The sequence below is a fragment of the Suricata suricatta genome, chromosome 3, assembly GCF_006229205.1.
Source record: "Suricata suricatta isolate VVHF042 chromosome 3, meerkat_22Aug2017_6uvM2_HiC, whole genome shotgun sequence".
NCBI lineage: Eukaryota > Metazoa > Chordata > Mammalia > Carnivora > Herpestidae > Suricata > Suricata suricatta.
Window position 1 is genome coordinate 4,427,860 of NC_043702.1, and position 19,395 is coordinate 4,447,254.

At 54.7% G+C, this 19,395-nt stretch overlaps 1 protein-coding gene across 2 annotated transcripts in view; it reads right to left on the minus strand.

Moving 5' to 3' along the window:
* AGAP1 (ArfGAP with GTPase domain, ankyrin repeat and PH domain 1) overlaps nucleotides 1-17,175 on the minus strand; it is a 306,663-nt gene extending 289,488 nt beyond the window's left edge. For both annotated transcript variants that reach the window (XM_029933558.1, XM_029933559.1), the window contains exons 1-3: nucleotides 17,096-17,175; nucleotides 13,982-14,123; nucleotides 9,501-9,635 (exon numbers count right to left, since the gene is read on the minus strand). In XM_029933558.1, coding sequence (XP_029789418.1) covers nucleotides 9,501-9,635; nucleotides 13,982-14,117 — 271 coding nt within the window. In that variant the 5' untranslated portion in view covers nucleotides 14,118-14,123; nucleotides 17,096-17,175. The remainder of the gene's footprint in view (nucleotides 1-9,500; nucleotides 9,636-13,981; nucleotides 14,124-17,095) is intronic.
* Nucleotides 17,176-19,395: the final 2,220 nt, after the last annotated feature.

The window sequence follows — 19,395 nt, forward strand, 5'->3', positions numbered from 1 at the left end:
CCAGAACACAGCCTTGAAAGGCAAGGCACCGCCATGGGCCCCGAGTCGCTGCCGCTGGTGCCAGCGGGCCGACCCCGGATGTGGCGCGGAGAAGGGGGAGTGCTGCTGTTTTCATTTTCTCAGTCTTGCGTGGTCTCCTTCCCAGATTTTGTCACATCAAACATGAAATGAGTTAAGAAGATCTCTATGTTCACCAGCAGGAAGATGTGCTCCGAGCGTTCAAGAAACTGGTCTGGAGGGGGTCCCCTGAGGCCAAGGCCGAAGGATGACCCCCGGGGGTCGTGCACCTGCGCCATGGCTGCAGGCACTGCGGACCTGCCCCAGGTCTGCTCCTAGCCAGCCCCCCCCCGCCCCCGCAGCTCTGAGCCGGGTGCAGGCCCCCTGCTGCTGGGTAGTCGGTGTCCCTTCAGGTGTCACAGACTGCCCCAACTTTCCTCCCTGGGGGATTGCTCGTCCTTCTTTCTCATGAACCCAACCTCTCCGGGCTGCTAGCCCCGTCGTTAACGGACCATTCCTCAGTGAACGGAGGCTCCGCAGAGTCTGGCTATGTCTGTATTCTCTAGGGGAAAGCTGTTATAAAAATAAACAGATGACTTCACATCAGAGAAAGACAAATGTCACATGGCTTCGCTCATATGTGCATCTTAAGATATAAAACAGATGAACAAAAGGGAAGGGATGCAAAAATAATATAAAAACAGGGGGGGGAACAAAACCTTGGAGACTCTTAAATACCGAGAATGAACTGAGGGTTGCTGGAGGGCCCGTGGGGGAGGAGGAGAAGGGCTGGGTGGGGAAGGAAGGGGGAAGGAAGAGGGAAAGGAAGGGAGGCAGGAGGGAAGAAAACAGAAGACTTCAAAATAAGTTGGAAACACCAACTGCAAAGGGTAACCATTTCCGACTATCCTATGTAAGTAATATTTTTGTGTTGTTTTAATCAGAGGCTCTGGAGAGTTAAATAGGTCAAAAGGTCCATCACCGCTCCATCATTCTGAAAACATTAGGAAGAGCAGAAGACCGTGGCATTGTGAACAGATTATGAACAAAAATAAAAGCCATTTGTACGCATTAATGATACATCAAGCTAATTCAAGCTGGCTCGAGTCGTTAGAATCCTGGGGCACACCCCCGCTCCGAGGCCGCCGTGCGGGGACGTATTAACACAACCATTTTCTGTGTCGTTGATAAAAGTAATTCCAGGGGCAAGAGACAGGGGTCTGGACATGAAAATCAGGACAGAGCACACACACACCAGGAGCGCTGGCCGCGTGTGATTAAGGCAGGAGTGCGTGCGCACACGCGTGGGCACAGGTGCCCGCACAAGGCTGCCAGTCCACGAGGCGCAGGGTCAGAAGCCGCCAGGGATGATCAAAGGCTCGGGGAACGCGGAAAGTCCACAAAACTCTCCGACCCAAGACGATTTACGGTCTCCTGTTGTTTGTGACACCATCGATCTTAGTTATCAAGATTTTCAGAGGATGTTATTTTTGAAAAAGCCAAATGCCTTTTTCCTGGTTACGTTCCCCTCCCCCCATCATAAAGGCGTTCAAGAGCGGCCGAGTTTCACACTTGAGTCTACTGTTCGGCCAGCAGCTGCGGTCTGTGAAAGATGAATCACATCTGTAACTGAGGTGCTGCCCCCCACCGCCGCCCACCTAAACATCTTCGCCTTGGACGTGCGATCGGAGGCAAACCAACTGATAATCAAAGGAGTTAATCCCTCTAGAAAGCTCCAGCCTCTGGGTCCACTGACCAGTTCAATGGGTGAAACAGAAACTCTCAAAACGGGAAATTTCTGGACAGAGACTCCACACAAGAAACAAGCTGGTATCATACTTGTGTCCAATTCAAAATAATACCTTGACACACGCGGATTATTCCAAGGTCAGCACCTTCAACGCGTCCTCGGACTGGCCGTGGCGGCGTGCACAGGTGCCTGGTCACGGTCCACCTGGACTTAAGGCGTTACCCGTCTGTCAGCTGCGCGCGCAGATGCTCGCGGGGGACCCACGCCAGATGCCTGGCCCGGCACACGCATGTTCACGGCCTCCTACTGCAGCAAGTTTTCCACTCTAGCTTTTTTCCCCCTTAAAGATACGAATTCAAAAGTTCTTTTGGTTTGGATTTTGGTTTTTTTTTTAGCCCCTGAAAATACGGCTTAATACAGCTAACACTGGTATTTTAGCTTTGGTATGAACTATTTCATTTTGCGACTTAACCCTGTTACAGACAAAGCTTCTCGGGTTAAGCAATAAACCGAGTATAAAAGTGCACATACACCCAGGGGCGCCTGGGGGGCTCGGTCGCTAAGGTGCCCAGCTTTGGCTGAGGTCGTGATCTCGGGGTCGGTGGGTTCGAGCCCCGCATCGGGCTCTGTGCTGACAGCTAAGAGCCTGGAGCCTGCCGTGGGTTGGGTCCCCCCCCCTCTCTCCCCTCCCCGGCTCATGCTCTGTCTCTCTCTCAAAAATAAACCAACACTTTTAAAATGCACATATGAAGGATATTGACAATGCCATGTTTCATAAAAGGAATCCGTGTATATCATTCACGCCCTTTCCCACCCACACAGAACCCAGGGCGGAGCACAAACAGAAAGGCCCGCCCAAAGCGACAAGTTCTCCCTCACCAGCACATTCCCTTCCCCCCACAGGCTCCACCCAAAGTCTGCACCATGCCAACGCCAGGCAGGCACCTTTTCCATCTGGTGAGAGGTCACAAACAAGGGGCAGACGTGGCTCTTTTGGACTCCCCCTGCAGGTTCTGACTTCTGTGGGATTCGACCACACGAGAAGCCGCCAGGCAGTGACAGCCAAGGACACCGGTGGTTACGGAGGACGGCAGAACGGGGGCCGAACTGGGGCCACGCCAGAGGCCCTGGGCTCGACCTCCTCCCTGCAGAGGAAGCTGAGAGTGTCTCCTGCTCTTCCGTTCTCCTGTTTCGGCCAGATGTACATACTTTCATCCTTGTTCTTAGCAAGTTCTGAAGTACTAACCCCCGAGGGGTGCCTGGGGGGCCGGGTTGGTTCGGCGTCTGGCTCTTGTTTTCAGCTCAGGTCACGATCTCGCGGTCTGTTGATAGGAGCCCCTGTCAGGCTCCGCGCTGACAGCGCAGAGACAGCTTGGGGTTCTCCCTCTCTCTCTCTCTCCCTCTCTCCCTCTCTCTCTCTCTCTCTCTCTCCCTCTCTCTCTCTCTCCCTCTCTCCCTCTCTCTCCCTCTCTCTCTCTCTCTCTCTCCACCCCCCCCCTTTCAAAATGAATCAATAAACATTAAAAAACAACTTTAAATACGAACGCCCCTGAATAAGGTGTAAGTTAAGCAGCTGAAATCTGCCTCATCATAACCTGACTGACTACCCACCTGTCCGGGGAGCTTGAACATCCAACGTTTCAGCGCCGTGGGGGGGCCGTGAGGCTGCACCAAGGTGGGAGTGGGGAGGGAATGGGGACACGGGGACAGTGGCCGGCACAGAGACAGCCATGGCCAGGAAAGGACAGGCAGCCCCGACATCGGCTGTAAACAGGGCCTGTTAAGATCGACGATCTTACACCAAGCCCTTAAACGGTGACATAAACAGCCGTCCTTATTACCAATGATCAACACACACACTCTGACAGACCCGGAAGGACTCCGCTCGCCCCTTCGGTACGTGTTGTTCGAGGCCAGATGTCCGCACACGTACGGCTTGCTTCTAAGCGTGAAAAATCTTACTTGCGGAAGCGCCCTTTTGGAAAAGGGAATCCACCAAACATCTACCGAACCATCTCCAACACAACAGAGAGACCAGCAGCCACGAAACACATAATAACAGCAACGAACTTTCGCTGGTTCCGGGAGGGCAGGGACGGGACGCACTGACGCGTCGTTCGGCCGCTCGAACCAGAGACCGTGGCGCCAGCGGAACCGCGCGGCCGGGACACGGCGGCGCTCGGAGCGCAATCCCCAAAGACCGCTCGCGCTTAACGATGCTCTGATCCGTGCAATGAGGCTGCGCAAACCGGGCCCGTTAACACGGTGCCTCTTGCGCTGGACGCTCCGCAAACCGGGCCCGGCAGCTGCCGAGGTTTCGTGCGAAATGGGATTCTTTGTCAGGATTCCCATCTTTGGGAGCAAAGGACAGAAAGCTAACGGAGGGTCCCTGATGTACCGAAACCCCCCTGGGCCAGTCACACAGCACCCCTAAGACAGCGCTTCCCAGAGCGTGAACCACGACAGGGCTGTAAAGAGCTGGTGTGAGGGCCTGATGTGGATCCTCCTAGAACGGACCGCGCCGTCGGACAGAGGCCTGTCCACAGGGCAGTGCGCGTCCGCATGGAGCTCCCGGATGCCCGAGCACGCGCCTGGGGTGCGGCAGCAGCTGCAGTAGGAAGACGGAGCCCCTCTTGTGCCGTCACCAGCCTCTCCACCCATGGTACCAAAATCCCAACTCTTTCCTTTAATTCATTTTAAAAAAATTTTTTATGTTTATTTATTATTGAGACACAGAGAACCAGACCATGAGGGAGGGAGGGACAGAGACAGAGAGGGAGACACAGAATCTGAAGCAGCTCCAGGCTCTGAGCTGTCAGCACAGAGCCCGACGCGGGGCTCAAACCCACAAAAGGTGAGATCATGACCTGAGCTGAAGTCGGACGCTTAACCGACTGAGCCACCCAGGCGCCCCATCAACCGTTTCCTTTTAATATGACACAGAACATGCATTCTATTCTAGAATGAATGGTCTTCCGCTGAGATCACTGAACTGGGCAGTGTTCAGTTTGTAACTGGTCCACCCAGTGACAACACCCGGCAGTTGTGGGGAAGCTCAAGCAGACGGACGCTAATTTGTAATCTAGGTCCTGGTGTATAAGGATCTTAAGCAGGCCTAGCAACTACTGTCGGAGCAAAGCATGCTGCATACAGGCTTTCCTGTTGTCCTGTGAACACAGGTGAAGAAGGTAAGGAGTTTAGGCTTCAGAGGGGCGTGTGCTTGAACGTCTAATAGGATGCTTTCCGGTGGGATTTAACAACCGACTACAACTTTAGGATGTACACGTTCAGAATGCTGAATTCTGTATATAGAACAGCTGGTGTTGGGATGCATTACAGGAAACCCGTATGTAAAACGATACCGTTTTGTAATACAGACAGATCTCTCCACCAGCTCATTTTAGGGGAGGGAGTGAGGGAGGGAGGAACAGGGCATAAAGGAGCTCGGGTGAGGCCAAAGGAAATCCTTCAGTACCACCAGCAAGTCCTATGCCTTCTGTATGAAAGGGAATCCATGTTTCCTTTGACATCAGGGACCTTTAAAATGTCACATACCAATCAGATACCCTAATTAAAAAATTATAAAATACACTCCCCTCAGAAAGCGTAGGCGATCTATTGGCTCTAGTCCATAAAATGTCAAACAAAAACCCTGATTCTACTTCATGCTCAGTTTGGAGGAGAGAACGACACTAGGACGCAGACCACCATCCTCCGCACGCGGCCATCACACAAGCACGGTCAGCGAAGCAAAACAAGCTAATAAGCAAAGACATTCAGTATAAGATAGGAAATCTTAAAATGTTTGAAAAAGAGACTATAATTCATGCTTTCCGAACTCCGCCATGAGGAACTCGAGTCCCGAAGTCGCTGTCGTGAAGACAAGAGGCAGAAGCCAGCTTCCTCCCCCAAATGGCGCCCGCTAATGGTCTAAGGGGTCCCTCACCCACTGACACACACGACTTTTTACTACCTTCCAGCACCGCTTGGTCTTCCAGGGGAAGAACTTACTTTTGTCACTACGTTATAACCACTGTGGGTTGTCCCCGAACGTCTCGGTTGAAAACGTCCATCACCAACGCTCCCCTTTTTTACCTACTCGGAGATGCAACTGGAATGGGACAAAAGGCATGTCCCTGTGCGGGCCTCTCCCACTCAGACGGCTCCCCTAGGGCGTGAGAGACACTTGTCTAGTGCGAGTCACAGCATGAGAGACAACGTCTGCGGAGACTGAACTGTATTTCCCTGGAACCCTGCATCTTCCTGTATCCAGCACCGCCCTCCCCCGGCCCAGGCACAGATAACCAGGGGTCCCGAAAAATGTAACACCAACACAGAAATCAAGCTGATCGCCCAGACACGGCGGGGGCAGGGGCGGGGGACAAAGAGAACCGCACAGAACTGGACAGAGAAACGGGGGTGGGGGTACGTGCAGCCCCAGGCTGCCTCAGTTCCCTGTGGTCCAGCCTGGGGGGCCCAGGGCTCCCCGAGGGGCTCTCCCAACGGATGGGGAACCCTGCCCACATCAGACCCAGCGGCCCAGGCGCCGAGCCAGTGATCACACGCATTCTCATTAGGTGAATCTTATTTACGGGAACCCCTGACCGAGGCCAGAGAGTTCTGCTCTGTGAGCCACACACACTCAGCGGCAGCAGTAGGATCCCGAACCTCTGTGAGCAGGTGGCAGGTGGCAACCTGGTGGGTCACACACCTCCTCCTCCCTGGGGCACGGTGCCAGCGTAGGTCTCTGCGTACTTGGACTGTGACTTCGCCAGGGCCCTCCATGCTCTCTACCCAGAACCAGAGGCACCGCGTGTGCGAGGCTGGTGCTCGGGTGAGGGACACGATGAAGGAACAAACAAATCCACCTGCCTCTGTGCCTCCTGACACCGCTGGTGCTAATGAGGACACTTCCTCCTGAATTACTTTCCAAGAGCCATTTTGAGAATGGCACCACGGAAGGAGAAGCAAGCAGACATTCTGTCTTCAGTTTCAGGACACTGAGAAGGCAAAGTTAAACCAGCAAAGACTGAAAGTCCCTGGTATTTTAAAGAAAAGGCCTGGGAAGCCCGCGGACTAGACAGTTTGGCCGGCGGGGGGCGGGGGGCAGTACAAACACGGTCTGGCTGGGGTAACAGCCTGCTCCTCTTTTCCTTTCAACAATAAGCTAAACGTTACAAAGAAACTATGTGCCCTTCTCTTTCTACAATGCAAAGTTAAAAAGTGTACAAATAACAGCAAGTCCTGAGGCTTGCCAGAATATCGAAAGTGTAATCCATTCGAATAGAGTCTGAGTGCGTGTGAACCTGGGTCCCTGACTCCGCTCGGTCCAGCCTTCCCCCACGCAAACGGGCAGGACCCAGGTCCCTGCTGTTTTAGTGACAGGATGGTTAAGACTCTGGGCTCTTGGTCCCAGGACAGGCGTCCAATCCAGGCCCAAAGCCTTGGTCCCGTCAGGTAATTTTTCTGAGCCTTGATTTCTTGACCTCTAAACGCTCCAGGGTGTTTTTTCCTTAAAGATTAAAATAAATTCTTACTGTTTGTGATTTCTAAGTACCAAGAACAGTCTCCACTCAGTCAGAAACTTTTTATCAGTAACAATTAAGGAGTTTATGTTAATAAAAAGATATACCAATTACCCTACAAAGTAAGAGTAAACCCTTATTTTTTTCTTAAGTTTCATGTATCTATTTTGAGAGAGAGAGAGAGAGAGAGAGAGAGAGAGAATCCCAAGCAGGCTTTGAACTGAGAGCACAGAGCCCAACGCCAGGCTTGAACCCACAAAGCGTCAGATCGTGACCTGAGCCGAAGCCAAGAGTCAGTTGCTTAATCGACTCAGTCACTCAGGTGCCCCAACTCTAAGTTTATTCTGAACACTTATCTTCATTTAAACAGAAATATTTTAAGGACAAATTCATAACAGTCACATAAGCTGTGGTATCATAAGCATTATTTCCTTTTCTTACTCTGTACAATCCAAATATTTAAGGGGAATGCATTATTTCTAAAAGGAGAAGTAACAGAACGTACTGAAATCTCCTAAGCGTGGGAAAACTCACGCTAAGAGTGTAATGTGCTTCACCATTCAGATCACAACAACGGAAACACTTTAATATCACGTGAGATGAGGTTTGGAACAGCCCTTCCCCGCCCCCTGCTGGCCCCGCCCCCTGCTGGCCCTCCACCTTGCAGACCACATGCTTCCACGCACACTCTGGGTGCAGGGCGGGGGCCACGACGATCTTGGCCTCCCCTAGGACTAACTCATTCTTAGGATTAGGATGTACGGGTTCACTTACTTACGGAAAGTTCACGATCGCAATGAACGCACGGGTAAGGCAATCACTGTGGAGAGTAAGCTCGCCCGAACGAGGGAATTCTGAACGTCCCCATCAGGGGCCAGCATGCCTTCCGTGAAGGGCCAGAGAGTCGCTGTGACAGTTTGGCCCCACAGGGTTTGGACTGCTGGGTGGTAGGCGGGGTGAGCCTGCCCCGAGGGACATCCTCCCCACCCCGACCCCCAGGCGCTTCTGTGCGCAGCTCTTCACGGGCAAACATTCGAGGTGCTGCAACCACCGGCCTACAGGGCTGCCACAGGCTCCCGTGGGCCCGCTACCCAGCAGGGATGTGTGCGGGGCCGAGGGGGCCCCACAAGGGCCGGGAGAACCCCAGGCCCTCAGCGGGATGCTTCGGCTTTGGAACGGGCCCTGGGGAGGCAGTGAGGACCCCGGGGTACAAAGGTCTCCGGAGGACACACGTGCTGAGAAGGGGGACGGCGGGCTACTCACTGCACGAGGAAAGGGCCCAAAAGCCTAAAGCGAGGCGGCGCTTAAGGAAAGGGGAAGAAAACGCGGTCTGGAAATGGACACAACTTTTGCAAGGTAATAAAATAAAGATCAAAATGTGCAGTTCCTCAGTTCGGTCTGTAAACGAACCCGGTCATGGGGACAAGCGAACCCGCGTTGCCCTGCAAGGGCAGGCCTGTCACTACCAGCCCTGGTGCCCACCTGCTCCTCCGCTGCACAGGAGCCCGAGGAGTGGGGGGCCCAGAGTTTACTTCCCGCGACTCTGACCAGCAGGGTCTCCCCCAGGCCTTCGAAGCTGGAAGACTCACTTTCCCCCAGACCTTCCCGACGCCACCCCCCCAAGACCACAGGCCGCACTCTCCATCCACCCCACCCCCTTCCCAGCCCCACACTTGGCATCGGAGTCTGTGCCGCGCCCCCGCCCAAAGGGACCCTGCGCCTCTCCTGGGGAGCCTCCTGCCTGACGCTCCACTGTCCCTGGGGGTGGGGGGTGGGGGCTCACCAGTGAATTCAGCACAGAGGAACAATTCCTGCCCGGCGGCGCTGGCTCTCAGCCATGCAGGAGTCAGAATGACGTGCGACTGGGCTTTTTTTTTTTTTTTTGGCCCAAACTTGGCTCCCTTTACTCTTTCAGTTTATTCTCCTCAAAGCCTCACAGCTGGTATTTAGACCGTTTTTAGGAAGCGGCCTGAATTAAGAACCAGTAGCTACAGCGGAGAAGAAACGGCAAACATGTCAGGTACGACAGACACACCGCGTGCGGAATCTGGGGAATGTTTGGCCTTGAACGTGAAAGGTCATGTAGCACCTGCAAAGGGCTGCAGCGTTTTCTGAGCATGCGCGCATGTAGCGGAGCGCCCCCTCGGGGCGGGGGGCGGGGCCTGCGGTCACGTGGACGGGGCCCGCCCACCGGGAGGCGGGGCTGCCCTCGCAGCAGGGGCACTTACCGTCCTGGAAGACACGCTCCACGTTCAGCCCGTAGGTGGCGCACGTCTCGTAGTACGTGCACCTCTTCAGGTCGCTGGACAGCTTCCGCGCCCTGGCGTCGTCGATGACCCGCGGGTTCGTGGAACTTATGGCATCTGGAACAGACGAGCAAAATGCAGTGACACGGTGGTCACGAGTAGCTCGGGTTTGCTTCCCGCAACTTAAAACGCCTCCGTGTAGTGATGTCCTGCTTTTTTAAGGACCTGGGGATTTTAGAACCTAGTTTACCCTCCAAGTGGTCATCTCAGACATTTAGAAGAGTCATCCTTGGTAAAAATCTGTTTCAGAGGATCCTGCTTCTAAAACTGAGAAAGAATGCCTAGAAAGACCAGAAGGAAGGAGTAAGAGTTACATGTGGCTCTAGAGGAAAATAAAAAGGAGAAAAACAGCCGATGCTCCTATTTGCAGGTGACTTTCCATGCATGAAGCACCCTACGAGATGCGTTCTGTGGGCATAATTCCTGCAAGTGCAGCCATTCACCGTTCAGTGCATGTCCACGGAGCCGCCCTTCGGTGTCCGGTCCTGTTCTGGGCACAGGGATACCCCAGGTAACAGGCAAAAATCTGCGCCTCATGGAGGGGATACAGGTCGGCCGGGCAGGGAGGCAGAGAACGGGCCGGAGATGCGGAGCACATCTGAACTACAGTGTGGCCAGGAGAGCCGAGTCAGGCAGGGAAGGAGGTTGGAGGGTCCGAGGGCTCAGTGTGATCTCCAGGGCAGCCCCATCCACAGGAAGCAGGCAGGGTCAACCAGCCGCTCCCTGCGGGGGAGAGCACCAGGTGTGTTTAAGGGAAACTGAGGCGGGAGTGGGAAGGGAATTGGGGGGTGAACCACGCCTTAGGCCTAGCGGCCACTCCGGATAAACCCACTTCCTGCAGGATCTGTGTACAGACGTGGCTGTCTGAGCAGCAAACCAGAGATGCCCGGCACCTGCCACCAGTCCCGTGAAGGAAGAACAATCAGCCTTCAGTGTCGGAGATGCCTCCACCCATTTCTATCCTGAGTTCCCGGGGCGCCCGAGTGCCAGCCTGGGCACATGCCAACTCAGGAAGGTCAAGATGTTAAGGCCACGGAGCCAGGTGTGGGACAGCAGCACCTTTCAGGGACGTTTTCTGCCGAGGAGCCTCCTCAGCGGGCCTGAAGGCTCCTGTGCGACAGGAAACGGATGCTCAGATGCTCTTTAAACAAAAATCCCCCAACGCCTTCCTCCCTAGTCAGAGGCGGCACAGCCCAGGAGAAGCCACACACACGAGAGGGCAACAACCTTCTATACTTTGTTTCCTTGGGGGCAGGAAGTGCCTGGGACACTTAATTTTTTTTTAAGTATAAAAAAAGGGGCATCTCGTGGGAAGAATTTATTCATTTTCCCACTTCTTTTTTCTTTCTTTCCTTTCTACTTTATTTTCAGCCCTATGCAACAGGCCTGACCTGACAGTTTCCCTCAAAGAAATCAAGACTAACTCTGATTCACGCCTCTTTCATGGTCAATGACCTGCACCACCTCAATAGATGTTCCAGAACATTCTGTGGCAAGGTCTGTTGGAGGGATCTCTTCAAGGAACATCTAACTTGCCCTGTCTTGTCCTTACAAGTTAACAAATTTGACTTAGATTTCACAACACTTAAGAAAAAGATGCATTTTTTAAAGATGTAAACATCTTTTAGGGAACCAGGAGGGAAAAAACAGCTTGGAATCAGCCGATGATTTCGTGCGGCCCGGAGTCCCCAACAACGTCCACAGCCCCCACCCCACTCCTGTCCCGTCTCCTCTTCCCAGGCACAGCGACATGTCACGCGGGTGCCCGGACTCTAGCCTGCTTTTCCATTCCATCCGGGACTCTGCGTCCCTTGAGGGCTCCTGCCTCTGCCTCTCTCAAATCCATTTAACCCACAAGCACCTAAAATAGAACCTGCTTAGCAAACCTCACATAACCACCTCGTCTGGAAACATCTTGTCCACTGACGGGACCTTCACACAGGGTCCCTGACTCCAGCATGAGTGGACACGTTTTCCCGAAGGGCCCCTCCTCCCACCCTCGGATGAGGCCAAGCCACGTGCCCGGCATCCCTAAGGAATGAACGTAATTGTTCATCTTTCCCATTCCAGAAGCTCCTGCCTCCAGGCCACCAGCCCCAGGAGCGGGGAGGGAAAGCCCAGAGCCCCTCATCCGTAGCCTGACCACCGTGTATCTCCAGCATCCCACAAAGCAGTGCAAAAGCACAAGTGTGCAGGCTTCACAGAAAGCAAGTCTGCAAGCAGTTAACAAGTACCCAGGAGTGGAACCTTCCAGACGCCCACACTCGCTCCACCCTCTCGCCACTGGGGGGCTTCTAGGGCCCTCTGGAAATCAGAGGTCTGATTGAGGACCAAGAGGCAGGTCCCTAATCGATAATACTCGCATCCTGTTCGTTTGGGGTGGGGCCATGCTGACGTCTGAACAACGCCTCCCAAGCGGGTGTGAGGCGACTGCCAGGAAGCCCTCCTCCGCCCGGGCTCCGGGGCTCCGGGGCTCCCTCACCTGCGGCCTCTTCAGACAGAGCGCGCTCACACCGTCCGCAGGGCTCCAACGGGCGGGTCCTCGCAGTCGGGGGTCCCGTGAGGGCTTCCCCAGAGCCCCTCTTCCTCCTCTACAAACACAGGGACCGTCCTGCTGGGGGACTCAGGGACGCCTGCCTTCGGCTGCGGAGGGACGCAGACAGCCCACTCTTCCCCGAGGAAGGGAAGCAGAGGGACGTGCCCCCGGCGTCCCAACCAGGCCCCCAGCGAACTGGTGACTGAGCTCTAACAGCTGCAACAATGACAACCTCTCGTCTTGCGTGTACGTGCCCATGGATGCTTCCGGTCCTTCCACAGGTTCCTCCACTTAACCCCGGCCACAGCCCTCGGAGGGGCGGGCGAGGCCACGCAGTCGGGATGCACGGAGGCCAGGACCGCGTGGCCCCAACACCCGGGGACCGGACGCCCCGCCCCACTTTCCACAACCAAATACACGGCTGTGCGGGACGGCCTTCCGGCCCAAACTGAACACGTCCCTGCTCCCTGTCACAGGGGGTCTCCAGAAGAAAGGCATTCTGAGTCTTAAATAGAAACCTCTTGACTTGGGCAGGCGGTAGGGAGATGCCTCTCCTTAGTCTCTGATTTTGCTCAGAAATGCCCTGGGCTGGCCTGCCAGGAGCAGTGCATGTCGGGAAGGAGTTGCCGCATCTTTTTAACGCCACCCGCTACAAAACCCTAGGAAGAATTTTCCGGATGCCACCTCAAATATGCCCGCTCCGCGTGCCAGAACAAGAACTTCGAACCGGGCGCCCTTGCTTCCCGGGACCGCTAGAGGGCGCTCGGGGCATAAAGAACGTCTTTCCCTCCTGCTGTAGGAATCCACCTGCTCTCAAGGTTTCAGGGCTGAGCCCATGGCTGGGGCCGCATGCTGCGAGAGGGCGGGGGTGCTCCCCGTGAAACCCTGACTCTCCCCTTTCACATCGAGCACACAGACATGATGCTTTCAGCGGATTCCATGCTACTTCCATTCGTGCAACACACACACCGGCCCCAGGCCTGAGCTCACGCTCCGCTCACGAGAGCCAGTGCCTCGCAACAGCTACCTACGCCTGCTTATTCAACACAGCCCGCTTCCTGCTCAGAAAAGTCTCCCATCGGGGCTTGGAGAAAGGCTGACCAGCTGTGGACACTCCGAGGGAATTCACAAAGACAGTGTATGAGTAAGAACAAAAAAAAAAAACCATGAAGGCATAATCCAAGTTTTCTTGACATGATTGTTTTAAGTTGATCCGACTTCTGACAAAAGAGTTCTTAAAGCTAGCCTGCCATCTGGTTCTTAAGGACATTCTACGTGGCCTCTGACGTAAGACCCAGATGGCAGACTCCAGCGCGTCAGTGATCTGACCGAGAACAAGGCCCCTTAAGGGATGTCACTCTGCTTGGACGCCAAGTTTTAAGTGACCGAGAAGAAAAGAAGAAAGGTGCTCACACAGGGTTACTTCTAGACTCTGAGGGGCCTGTTAGGTGAAAAATTAGCGACAGATCATAACACATTATAGACCAAAAGAAAACAACATGGCTGTATATAAGACATTGGTACACTTTTGAAGATGCACCAGAACTTAGACCGCGTTTTAATTGCTTATAAACTTTTACATAACCAAAAGAATTAAGACATCCCTCGTACAGAGAAAGAGAGAACACAGATTTTATTTTCCCTAGAGCACTTGGGAGGGTTGTACTTCGAGGGTGCTGGCCGGGTGATTTCTCCACAGAATCACATCAGGAAATGTGACCATGTCTGTTTCGTGGGTTTAGCAGGAAATGATCTCTTCTTCAAAGCACCCCCAAACTCCTCCACGCCAAACACGGGGGCCGGGGCTGCACCCACTGCTCCGGCGTGGGGACCCTTTACGCTCGAGCTGCACGCCGACGGCACTCACCCTGGGTTCCCACCAGAACCAGAGGGATCTCGCTCGTGCTCCGGTAGTTGGCCATCCGACTGTAATAGTGGTAAACGGTCTGGAAGCTGATCTCATCCTCTAGGCTGAAGACGAATATGACCGCGTCCACCCACATGGCAAACTGGGGAGAGAGGAAGGGGAGGAGAGAAGGAGCTGAGTGACAAAGCGCTGGGACAGAAAGGGTGGGAACAGCATCTGCGTGAGCGTAGGAACGTAGCTGCAGGCCCCGCGGTCAGGCCAGGTCTAACGCCTGACTCGGGCTGTAACACGTTGCTGCGGCGACACCAACGTCCTTCTGACAGCCTGGACCGGGCCTTCACCCCCTTCCCGCTCAGCCAATCTGTCTCCAGGGAACGCAAACCAGACACACTTCCCCACGGGGCCGTCTTCCCTCTGTCCTGACCATGTCGTGTGGACCTACACGTGTACGGCAGACCCGGCCTCATGTGGAGCCTCTCAGGCAGGAGACAGGCACGGCCATGCCTGTAGAGCTCTGTGCGTCCCACTCCCGCCCGTCCAGAGCCCTCCAGAAGCGCTGCGGGACCTCTCCGGGGTGCGGGGAGGGCTCCTCCTCGGGGCTCCCACAGCCTGCTCAGAAATCCCCCGCCCAGGCTGTTGAACTCCTCACAAGAGGTCTTTGTGTGGGAAAGATCAGATGCCACTAAATTCTTTTTTTTTTTTTAGTAATCTCCATGCCCAACGTGGGGCTCGAACTCATGACCCTGAGATCAAGAGCCGTGCGCTCCACTGATGGGGCCAGCCGGGCGCCCCTGCCACAGAATCCTTAAAGCACCCTGTGAGGATATTACTACTTATGGTTAGAGACACTCACAAAGCTAATTCACAAAATTAGCAACAATCAGGGGAAAACATGAAAACCGCGCCATCACCTGACTCTTGGCCATTTTGTTCTTGTTTCACCTGCATCCAGGTGAGGCTAGAGCAAATCTACCTCCGGACAGACGGCAACGCTGCCGGGTGTAACCGCCTGGTAAGGCCGGGGCCAGCTGAACAGAATGTCCTAGAAGCTGGGCAGCCGCCCGGGGTCGCCCGTGATTGCAACAGCAGAACCAAGAGCAGGTCGGCCTGGCACAAAGATCCTCCACTTTCCAAGGGAAAATGGGAAGTTAAATGATAACAATGTTTATCCTGCTTCCCTTCTCTGAGAAGCCGCAGTTCCCAGGTCAGGTGTCAGAGCCACGGCTCCGGCTCTGAGATTCAGGGGCGGATTTCTGGGGGCAAAGCTCTGAGTTCACGTGTAATGGAAAAGCATACTCAGTTCCATGTGGAAATTCTACATGATAAAAACGTAAAGAAATGTGAAGTCCAGATGGAAACATGAAATGACACGAGATCAAGATCTTGGGAAGAACGGATCCCGGGACAGGGTGCGGGGACCCAGGCTGACACAGGGCCTGCCCTGCCCCTCTCTCTGCCTGGAGGGGTGTCTGAGCAGTGAGGGAGGGGTCCCTGCACATCTGAGGAGCGCTCGTGGACCCGGGGGCCCGACAGAGCCGTGTGCGCCCCCGTGGAGAGGACCAGCGGGCCACAGCCTGTCCTCCCAAGGGTGTCTCTCCCTGCCCCGCGCCCAGCAGGTGGTGAGCGCTCCGTAAACACCCCCTCCCCCCCAGGGGCTGCCTGCAGCTCTGGCCACACACACAGAGCCAGTTACCTGGCAGAGTTTTTACCCAACCCCGGGATGACACGAGGCCACAAACACGTCTTACGACTTCACTCATGAAGCCATTATGCTTGGGAAACCTCAGGAAACATTCGGAAATGGTGAAAACAAAGACCGTGTCCCCACGTGCCTGGGAACGGTGAGCTGAAAACGGGCTTTTCTCGCCCTGAATACTGAAGCACGCTCTGCCTCAGTTTGTACAAAATCCTATGCGTCCTTCTGCAGAGGCTCCAAGACGACCGTCCGCTCCAATCCCCCGACGGCGGGAATCCTCAACGAGGGGGAGCCGCGGGGCTAAACAACGCTCCTGAACGCAGTACATCTAGAGTAAAGGACTGGCCCTTGGTTAACGGAGTAAACGTGTTCTCATGGCCAGACGCCAGGACTGAGCCGCCAGTGAGGGCGTTGGGGTCCTGCCTCCACCCACAGGCAGCGCACCTGAGTCTGCGCCCCGGCACCACGTCCGTCCTGGGGCAAGGGGTCCCGGCCTCAGCGTCTGCGCTGCAGACAAGGCTCCTCGGCCCGTCCACCCGCGGGTCGTCTGGGGATTCCACAGGCCGCCCCCCAGAGGGCAGGCACTCGCCCACCACGCCTGGATTCAGCTCCCAGTACGCGCTGGGCCAGTAAATTATTATGTAAGTAAAATAACGCACTGGAGACCGATTAAGCCACCACCTGTGCGGTATTTCCAGGATGCCCAGCCTTCAAGGGACTTCCAGAGATGCCACACTGTGCTGCGTGGCGGTGGTCAGCAGAGGGGCATTCACATCAAGAAGTCCAGTGAGTGGAATCCGCCCCCACCCCAACCCCATCAGATTTCCAGGTTCCGGACCAGCGACTTTATAAATGATCCTGCTGCTCTAGGGAGCAAACTGCTAACAGGGAACAGGAGAGGCCTGTGGGTCTTTCCAGAAGTCAAATCAACTGAGTTGAGAAATGGACACAAATTGTTTTTCCTTCCTTCTGAAAAACACAAAGTGAGGGGCACCTGGGAGGCTCAGTTGATTGAGCGTCTGACTTTGGCTCAGGTCATGATCTCGCGGCTAATGAGTTCAAGCCCCGCGTCGGGCTCTGTGCTGACAGCTCAGAGCCCGCAGCCTGCTTCAGATCCTGTGTCTCCCTTGCTCTCTGCCCCTCGCCCACTCAAACTCTGTCTCAAAAATAAACAAACATTAAAAAAATTTAAAAAACAACACCATAAAGTGAACACTAGCCACACAGACCTGACTTCCCTCTAGGATTTTGCCTGAAGGAACAACCAAATTCGTTTATCAGAGAAAACAGGTGGTGGGGCCTCGGTATCCCCTTTCTCGAGGACACCTGATCTCTAGAGCCACTTCTTACTGAACGGGAACCTCAGCATCTAGCAAAGGGGACAGGAAGGCTGCTTACCGTCTGCTTGTAATACTTACCTGCGCCTCTGGGGGGCCCCCTTCATCTCTAATCAGCAGCAGATAGCTCTGTCCGTCAACAACAATCTCTTTCTTGAATCTGCCACCTGCCACACACAAAGACTCGGGTCAGGCCAGAAAGACGGCTGTGAGGAGGGCACACAGACGTGGGCTTCGCTTGTGGAAAAATACACCCTTGGCTGTCGCCCTGGAGGCAACGCTCAGGATTTAGGGCCAGCAACCATGGATTTTAAAACTACTGAACTCAGGTTTAAGAGTTTGTCTTTAAGGGCCCGTGTTCACTTCTGATTAGAGTACAGAGCCTCCCACGCCATGCCGGGATCGCCCGTGGCTGAGAAGGGACGGATTTTAGCGTGGGCTTTGTTTATAAGTCCGGGGATTCTCACTCCCTGGGAACACGCTGATGCACAGAGCTCAGAAACAGAGCACTGAAATGATCGTTCTCTTGTTGGCTTTTGCAAAACTGGAACGAATTTTTCATGCTGGACAGGTGCCTAGTGTACAACGTTTTGATAAGTTCAAGGGCTGAGAACCCGTATTCTCCTCAAGGGAAACCCAGTGTTTGAAAGCAAAACACAGAACATCATGGGAATGGTGTTTCCGTATTCACGGGGCACAAGTAAGGGAAGGATGTTCAACTACCACACACGTGTTAGACAGCACTACTGGATGGCATCTCCGCACAGGTCGAGACAGAGCAGGGCGGCTGGCGGGCGAAGGGGAGGGGGTTAGAGAGCGCGCCGTTAGCGAGAAACCACCGGGGACCTGGCGGGGCGCTGTGTGTGCGAGCGTGTGTGCGTGCGTGCATACGTGGGACAGGGACTGGCCCTCGACAACTCGGTCCCGCACACACCCAGGTGGGGACGGACACGCCGCGCCCCAGGCCACACTGCCAGGCCTCTCGTGGACACGGGACACACGTGCACTCCTGGGTCCCTCCACCAGCCCCAAAGACCAACCACCTCTCGAGATTCCAGGCTCTGGATCAACTCTCGCTAATAACCCTCAGCAGGATGCTGATTTCTTGTTTTTGAGAGAGGAACACATCGGTACCTGCCTTCATTTTCAGACCTTGGCACAGACACCTTCCAGAAACACCACTGACACCCCGAATAACCACACCCTGGAGACCCAGGCTGCAGAGCCTCCCGGCCCAGAGGCTCTGTGTCCGCCCTCCATCCCCAGGCGTTGCATGGGCTCCGGCTGGGCGGGCTCGGGGGTCACCTCCTGAAGCGAGCACGCGTGTGCACACATAGCCGTGCACAAACAGACGCACACTCTCTCTGGGCACTGATGCAACACGCAAAAGCACACTTGCTTTATCTGGTGTTCAGACTGCTCATTGAGAAAAATGGAAGAGAACTTTCCGACATTCCGATAAGACACAGAAACTCCCATTCCGATCCCTTGCGAGGCCATGACGCAGAAGAAAGAGGGCGGAGAGAAGAGAAGGCAACAGGCATGTCTGCACCTGTGGCGAGACCAGCCAATGACTTCTGGTCCCCGAGTCACAGATTCCTTGTAGGTAGAAAGGCATGGCACCCTCTGCCCAGCTGGGCTGCCGTGATGATGCAGCGAGCTAAGAATCCTCTGGCACACAGGAGAAGCCCCTGTGTCCCCAGGGCAACAGGACCAGCGGCTTGATGTGGGCCAGCGCTCTGTGCGGTTGCGGACGCTGCCACACGCCGCCTAGGGACTTAGCCCTCCTTCCTCCCCTCTCACGACCTCAGTGTCCCCAGCGGTAAGGCGGGACCACCTTGTCCTGCAGGCCGGCGCCCACCTGAAGGGCGAGCCCAATGGCAATTATTACTAGCGTTATAATGTCTGCCGAGGGTCATCACTCGTTTTTATAAAAGACACACTTAACATTTAATAAACCCACTTATAATAGAAAAGTTTGCCCACGTTCCAAGAGTAACCAATTATCGTTTCTATATTTTTTATTTTTTTTATTTTTTTAATGTTTTATTTATTTTTGATACAGAGAGAGACAGAGCATGAGAGGGGGAGGAGCAGAGAGGGGAGACACAGAACTGGAAGCAGGCTCCAGGCTCCGAGCCAGCTGTCAGCACAGAGCCTGACGCGGGGCTCGAACCCACGAACGCGAGATCTGACCTGAGCCGAAGTCAGAGGCTTAACCGACTGAGCCACCCAGGCGCCCCTGTTTTATTTATTTTTGATAGAGAGAGAGACAGAGCATGAGAGGGGGAGGGGCAGAGAGAGAGGGAGACACAGAACTGGAATCAGGCTCCAGGCTCTGAGCCAGCTGTCAGCACAGAGCCTGATGCGGGGCTCGAACC